The sequence below is a fragment of the Papaver somniferum genome, chromosome 3 (genome assembly GCF_003573695.1).
Source record: "Papaver somniferum cultivar HN1 chromosome 3, ASM357369v1, whole genome shotgun sequence".
NCBI classification, from domain to species: Eukaryota; Viridiplantae; Streptophyta; class Magnoliopsida; order Ranunculales; family Papaveraceae; genus Papaver; species Papaver somniferum.
In genome coordinates, this window is record NC_039360.1 from 124,923,649 (window position 1) to 124,931,431 (window position 7,783).

Below are 7,783 nucleotides of genomic sequence, written 5' to 3' on the forward strand. Positions count from 1 at the left end.
GACAATGGACATCCATGGACTCTAAAGAATGATCAGTGTTTTTTTTTTGGTTTTGGGACAATACTGTGGTAAATGGAAATGGTTTCATTCAGTTGGTAGTCAAGATTAAAAATCAAGAATGAGATGTCACACCTAAGAAATTAGTATCAAAGTCACCTCAAGTGAGAAGAAGCCCAAAACTTGGAGGTGATAAGAACAAAAGTGATGGTGGTGGCACTGCTAGGAAGTTGTTTGGGTAGGGAAGTTCACAACCTACTCAAGCAGGTGTTGTTGGTGATAATTTGAGTGAAGGATCAAGTAGTACACAAATTCAAGTAGATGAGGAACCACTTTTAGTTGATGATGACTTTTTTGATGATGAATATTGGTTAAAGAAAATGAAAGAAAAACAACTAGATGAGGCTGTAATTCAACTTGAGAACAAAGAACTGGATGAGTGCCATCCTGTAGAAGATCCTGAAGCTGCAGCTGCTTATAGTAGCGATGAAGACAATGAAGATTCAAGAGATGCTGAAAGTGAAAATGCAGTTGAAGGTGCTTATAACCTAAACACTTGAATTACTGTTTTGTACTTTTGTGCATTTAATATTTACTGATGCATTAATTATTGTTGTACTAACTGATTCAAGTTATTCTTATGTAGATAATGATGATGCAAGTGATGATGGTGCAGAAGTAATGACCAAGGTAGAAGACTGACATGGCACTTTAATGTTCTTGCTTTTATGGTTGTAGCATATTATTTTTGGGCTCCCATTATTGTTTTTGTTTTGTTATGGCTTGTTTATATGAGTGATGAAGGTGTAGAACTAACTAGAGCTTTTTGTTTGTACTTGTTTAGGTAAAGAGGGTGAATAAGACCCACAATATTACAAGGATTTCCAAGATGATAACCCTGAGTTTGAGGATGAACCTGGTGAGATTTTTGATGACTCAGATTTTGTTAAACCACTAGATACTTCACAAATGATAGTAGGTACTACCTTTCCTGATAAAGATGCATTCAAAAGACATCTTAAGTTATTTTGTGTTAGAAATGAATGTGAAGGATCGAAAGAGTGACAAGAAAAGACTTAGGGTTTGGTGTGAAAATAGGTTTGACCATAAAGGAAAGGTTGAGTGTGAGTGGTTTGTGTTTGCTTCAATACTACCAAAGAAGTCTACATTTAAGGTTAGGTCTGTGAACTTAACCCATACTTGCAAGGGAAGGATTGTAGAAGACAAGATTCTCAATAGATCTGCAGACCCTCTATTAGTAGTTGAAGTTATACAAGAGCAGTTGAAGAATGGCTCTGGAAAAGTAATTCCAAGACCAAGACAAATTCAAGAGGATTTCAAGGCTTCTCATCTCATTGATATTACTTATCATACAACATGGAAGGATAGGAACTTAGTGATGGAAACTAAGTATGGGAGTTATGAAGAGAGTTACAAACTAGTTCCTCAGTTTTGTAAGATGGTGTGTGACTCCAACAAGGATTCAGTTGGAACTTTTTCATATTGTAATACTGACATGGCTTTTGAGTCAACGACAATAAGCTTTGCTGGAGCTATCAAAGGATGGAAGGAAGGGTGTAGATCAGCTGTTGGGTTAGATGCTTCTCATCTAAATGGTAAGTGTGGTGGTGTGTTGATGGCTGCAACTGGGTTAGATGGTCAAAATGGTTTAGTCACATTAGGAATTGGTGTTTTTCCTGCTGAAAAAATTGAGAATTGGACTATGTTCCTCACTGACTTGAAGCCACTACTCTTAAGCCATGAAAAGCCATTGACATTCATTTCAGATAGGCAAAAAGGGCTTCTTGAAGCTGTTCCTGCTGTGTTCCTAGACTCATATCACATATATTGTTGGAGGTGAGCTTCTCTTAACTTTATTTGCTTTGATCATTAAGTGTTTGTTGTGTTACTTAGAGTGTGCTATCTAACTATAAGTTTTTGTTGTTTCAGGCACTTGTATAACAATTTCAAGAAGCACTTTAAGGGACAAAAGTTGTATAGCTTACTGTGGAATGCAGCCAAATGCTACAAGAAGAAACATTTCTATGTAATATCTCAGAAATATTTCTTACTGTTGATATGTTTATGGTTTGTATATGTGTTATAACCTGCTAATTTGTTTATGGTTTCTGTTTGTTGTATGCAGAAACATATGGAAGATATGAAGAAGGAGAATCCTGTTGCTGTGGTGTACCTTGAAAAGGATGGTTTTGAGTCATGGTCTAGGGCCTTTTTTTATGACACTAGTAAGTGTGAACACCTAAATAACAACTTTAGTGAGTCATTTAATTCCATGGGAAAAAACCTTAGGGACAAACCAATATGTAGACTAGGAATTCTTTATAATCAGTTGGTTATGAGTTTGTTTCACAAAAGAAGAAAAGAAAGTGCAAAATGGAATCCAAATGGATTGGTTCCTAATGCTATGAAACTGATTGGTAAATTGTGTAAGTTGGTTGGTGCTTTTAAAGTAGACCCATGTGTGAGTGGTAAATTGTATGAAGTTACAAATGAGGGTAGCAAGGAAGTTTTTATTGTGAACTTGGAAGAAAAGCAGTGCAGTTGTCTACAATGGCAACTCAGAGGGTTTGTTTGTCAACATGCTGTTTGTTGTTTGAAGCCATTCAGACCTGATTGGACAAAGTAAGTATATACTTTATCAGAATTTGTTTTTTGCAGGTATTGCTCTCATTATTACTCAGTTGCTGCATACAGAGCCACATATGCTCAAGTTGTCTTTCCATTTCCTCCTCAAGAAGATTGGCCTGAGGTACTTTCAGTCATTTTGTAGCTCCATTTTGTAACTCAAATGCATGTTATTTAGACCTTGGGCTCCCTTAGACCTTCTTAAATGTAATTCCATTTTGTAACTCATTGTTATTTTTGTAGTTGGAAGAACATGAAAAGTTTGAATTGGAATCTGCTATCAAGATCAGGAAATCAGGAAGGCCTAGAGTTAAGAAGAGGAGAGCATGGGATGAGCCAAAAGTACCTACAAAGGTATATTCATGTTCAAGATGTAAATCAACTGGTCATAACAAAACTACATGTCAAGGTGGTGATGTTGGCAAGAATCCAAAAGCTAAGAGGCAGAGAACCCAAGTAAATGGTGTTATCTTCACATCTTTTGACAGACCTGTTCCTCAGAAGAAGCAATCATCTCAACCATCTGGGATTAGAAAAACAGCAGCTGCATCTTCTTCTAAAGCTAAGAAAGCTTCTGCTAAAGCTTCTACAACTTCAAAGAAGAAGAACATGAGTCAGACAAAGAAGTGAATGGCAGTACGTGGTTTAGTTAGGGTTATGACTTTGTAGAACAATGTTATTTTGGGCCATCTTTATTTTGGACAACAATGTTATTTTGGAACAACTTTATGTATGAAATAGTACTTTTTAAATCATGTATTACATATGAAATGAAGCAGGTTTACATGTTAAGACCTTTTCCTAATTTTGTAACTAAATCAATCATTTGTTGTGTTGAATCTCTAACTCTCTCCTTTGCAGCAAGGAAGATAACATCTGTAGCCCATCTAAATGCATCACATTTTTGGCAGGTAAGGTAAGCTATTCCCTTGTTGTGTTGATTGTTGCATATCTTCAGGTACATTCTGGAATTGCAGGATGAAGAGAAGCAAAGTTGATGGTGCAGTGGACAACTTTCAAAGCAGTGATCATCTACTCCACAAGCTTGGCAGCTTTTATCTGAAGGTAACAACACCAACTTGGATTTACAATGGTTAGAAGCATCTTCAAACCATTCAAAATAATTACAGGTAGGTATTGTGCACTTTAAGAACATTTTCCCATAGTTTCATTTGTTGTAGATTGAAGCAATGCTCTTACACCATTACAGGGAACATGCTTGCACCTAGAATATAGCCAAGGACACACTTTTGTGCCATGATTACCTTGTTCACACATAGCACAATGACTGATGACTTTTTTCATTCTCACCTTATGGTTGTTGTTGTTGCTGCTACTACTACTACCTGGAGAGTCTTTTGCACCTCCACCATTCATTGTTTCTGAGTTTTCTTAGCTTATAGTGATTTTTTTGAGTTGCAGAAACATATGGAAGATCATATGTATATATATATATACAGGTTGAAGAAGATGGAATTGGCAATAAGACCGTTGGGAGATTAGATCTTATTGTGGGTCGTTGATTTTTCTTTTACATGGATGGTTAGATGGATGCCACGTGTTTCTTATTGACTCGAGTTGAATCGGCGTTTCAACACGGCGATTCAAGTAGATTAAACTCTATTTAGTTCAAAGGGCTTTTTCGACTTTTATTGCGCTGCCACCTAAGCAATAACGGTTGTTAACTGCCGTTTACCGTTTTTTACCGTTTATTGTATAAAACAGTCAAACCAAAGGCATTTTAGAAAGTTTTAAAAAAATGGGAACATTTTTATAGTGTAAAGTTAAAAGTAGGGTATTTTATCAAATAGCCCATAACAATTCTCTATTACTGCCATGCAGCTGCCTGTACGCAGGCTCCTTGAATATCGATCGTCCACTATTATCACCATGGATAAGTATAATCTTTCACTTAACTTATTTAAATAAAAGAATAAGAAAAGAAATCGTACATGATTGCATCAAAACAGAGAGTTACTCACTTAGGGAAACGTGTTAGGCTTTTGATCCATGGTATATATGAACCATGAAACGCGAGACATATCTACATACAAGTAAACGGTGGTTAGTACATAGTATAGCCATATGGTAACTAACATAAGAAAGAAAAATAAGTGAAAGAATCAACGAAAATAAACAGTAGAAATTGTTTGAAACACGATAGTCGAATCTTTATCGTAGCAACTTGGTTTGATGTTTCCCTCGCCTTTCTTTCTAAACCAACGTGCATGATAACGTCTTGTAAACGGAGAAGGAGACCGAAAATAGGGAGAAGAAAATAGAGAGATTTTTATTCATGTGTACAAGATACAAAGGTTTAGGACTCTATTTATAGAGTTTACATACTTAGTTCCCAAGTAATAGGGTTACGCTAAAGTGTGACCCTATATAATAAACCGCAGTTTATAACAGTTTGCTTATGGGATAGTAGTTTCTGCAACAGTAGTTTCCATATTAGATGGCTTAAAAACGTTAAAACCATCCGAAGCTGTAGACACTATCATTCCAGGGATGTGAGCATGCCAATGCAGTTCCTTCATATCTTTTTGACCCTGATGAACAAAGAGAAGCTGCGGTGGCAAATCTTCTAGGACGTTCACTTGCTCTTGCATCCTTGCTCTGAACTCAGCTTCTTCTTCCTCATCTCTTTCTAGGGAGAAATCCCACATCGTTAGTTGATTGTCTTCGGATGTAATTGCCAACATGGAATCATGATCTGGACTCCATTCGATGGAGGTGATAGGGCGTTTATGATATTCAAAGTGTGCCACTACCGTATCACCTGATTCTCCAGGCTTGAGCATTCAAAGATTGTGAACAGAGAACGCGCCATCATCGCTTGCAGATGCTATCACCCAACCAGCCTTCCCATTCCATGAGATAACATTCACATCAGCTTTATGTGCATTTATAGACATACCTGGTTTCTTCCCGCTACGAATATCCCATACAGCAACAGTTCCATCACCGGAACAAGAGGCAATCTGTAGCACTCCATTGGAGATCTTCCACACTTAAATCATGTCCGTCAAATGGAGTGTCTCCAACATTCCACGTCGCATTAGATGAAGGCTCCCATAAGTGGATACTTCCATCGAAGTCTCCAGACAATAGTCTTCCAGGCACAAGAGGACTCCAATCTATCGCAAAACCTTCAGTTTTATGGCCAACAAACTTCGTTAATGGGGCCTGAGAAACTAAGTTCGATGCTCCTGTGCTGCTAACAGTACCTGTTTCTGATCCAGGTAAAAAATTAAGATGACTGCTGAAATCCCAGATCTGTACAATTCCGGTATCTCCCCACGACGCACAAATATGAGGGCTCTGCCGCATTGCACGTATGCGATTTACACATCCTTGGTGTGCTATCTTACGTATCTGCAATACCGGGGCACCATTTTCTTCATTCTGCTCCTCTTCATCACTGCTACTACTACTATCACTGTCGTCCATGTCAGACACATCGCGTTTTTTACCGGATATATTTGATAACTTAAATATCCCAATAGAGTTCCAAGAAGCTTTTTCTGCCCGAGTCCCTGAGACGCAATATATTGTATGTGGAAACTCGGTTCTGACCATACCAAGTGTATCCCTTAAGATGTCAAAGCTTAGACATGGCCATCCAACATGAAAAGCATGAAGACAATCATAAGCAGAAAGATCACACTGTAGCTCTTCTCCTTCTTCTAATGTATCTACACCGGGTTGCCATACTTCTGCAGGCATGGATGGTGCTGTTAAGAATCACCGTTTGCCTACTTCTTGGTTTCTCTTGGCCTTTTAAGGGTTTTTTAATCCTCGTGGCGTTTTTTATTTTCTTGATAGAAAGCTAGGGTTTCAAGTTCTCGAAGGGTTTTATAGCACTCATTTCTTTTTCAGATTCACCGTTCATAATAAACCGGATACAGTATAACCCACCGGGAATATAGTAGTCTAATGGCCGGGAATATAGTAGTCTAATGGGAAAATTAGGCTAAGGTCCGACCCATGGGTTATTCATAATATCAAGTCTTTAATTAAAAGAAGTTTAATACAGGTTCGGTTCATATTAAAATTAGTTTATCAGGTTCGGTTGAAAACAAGGACGGACCCAAGATCCCTCCTTGGATAGGGCTGAACTGTCATTAATTTACAAAGGGGCCGACACAAATTTTCTGTAAGGGATATCGTAGTTAGTGACTAGTTCTGATCTACAAATAAAATATTAAATAGAAAGACAATTAAAGATCAAAACGAATAAAATCAATAACAAGAAGTGATCATAAAATAAGAATTATATTTTACGAAAAAAATATATGATACAATTATATTGAAAAAATGTCGTTTCTTTTTTTACTTATAAAGAATTCATATTAGCTCCGCCAAATATCAACTTATTAATGGGCTAAACTTATATTCAAGGGTCAAAAAACTACATTTAAAGGATAAAAATACTTGATACTAATGGGGTCGAAAGAAAATTTTCAATAAGTATCAATACAATTTTTTTAATGAGAGAATGACTCCCTTTTTCGGAAAACAAAAAAGAAAAAATATAGCGACATTACAACCATAGTTTAAAAGAGAAGTGATTGGATTCATGCAAATAGAAGAAGAAAATTCCATCCGACGGTCCCGACATAACTTTTGAGGTTACAAACATTAAGGCTGGAAGCAAAAATATCCGACATTGAAATCGTGTTAGAGAATCTTCAATGCTATGGGTCAAGGTCTTAAATTGATATGACATATATGATTTAAGACTTTTTCTACCAACTTTTCATCTCCAACACTAGGGTGAAGGTTATGAAAAGGGGGAGTGATAGACCAACTGAGAGATTTATCCCGAGGAGTCTACCGACTCTCACTATTTTCTTCATTCTGCTCCTCTTCATCACTACTGCTACTATCATCACTGTCCTCCATATCAGACCCATCACCTCCACCAGCTTTACTCTGCAGTAAGTCGCGGTTTTTACCGGATATATTTGATAACTTTAATATCCCAATAGAGTTCCAAGAAGCTTTTTCTGCCTAAGTCCCTGAGACGCAATATAATGTATGTGGAAACTCAGTTCTGACCATACCAAGTGTATCCCTTAACATATCAAAGCTCAGGCATGGCCATCCAGCATGAAAAGCATGAAGACAATCATAA

General features: G+C 37.2%; 1 protein-coding gene and 1 pseudogene across 1 annotated transcript; one reads left to right on the top strand and one right to left on the bottom strand.

Moving 5' to 3' along the window:
* The first annotated feature begins 1,036 nt into the window (after positions 1 to 1,036).
* On the top strand, positions 1,037 to 3,273 carry LOC113359930. The gene is made up of 5 exons (XM_026603490.1): positions 1,037 to 1,854; positions 1,948 to 2,044; positions 2,144 to 2,583; positions 2,677 to 2,767; positions 2,887 to 3,273. Exons 1-5 carry the CDS (start codon positions 1,037 to 1,039, stop codon positions 3,271 to 3,273), a joined length of 1,833 nt encoding a protein of 610 aa, XP_026459275.1.
* Positions 3,274 to 5,060: 1,787 nt separating this feature from the next.
* Positions 5,061 to 7,551, bottom strand: LOC113359931 (annotated as a pseudogene).
* Between the last annotated feature and the right edge of the window lie 232 nt (positions 7,552 to 7,783).

What these genes read in the sequence shown, in the direction of transcription:
- LOC113359930 (XM_026603490.1), top strand. Translation starts at nt 1,037, where the DNA reads ATGAATGTGAAGGATCGAAAGAGTGACAAGAAAAGACTTAGGGTTTGG. An exon ending in ACAAGAAGAAACATTTCTAT is followed by an intron (nt 2,045 to 2,143) that starts GTAATATCTCAG and finishes TGTTGTATGCAG; the next exon opens with AAACATATGGAAGATATGAA. An exon ending in CTCAAGAAGATTGGCCTGAG is followed by an intron (nt 2,768 to 2,886) that starts GTACTTTCAGTC and finishes TTATTTTTGTAG; the next exon opens with TTGGAAGAACATGAAAAGTT.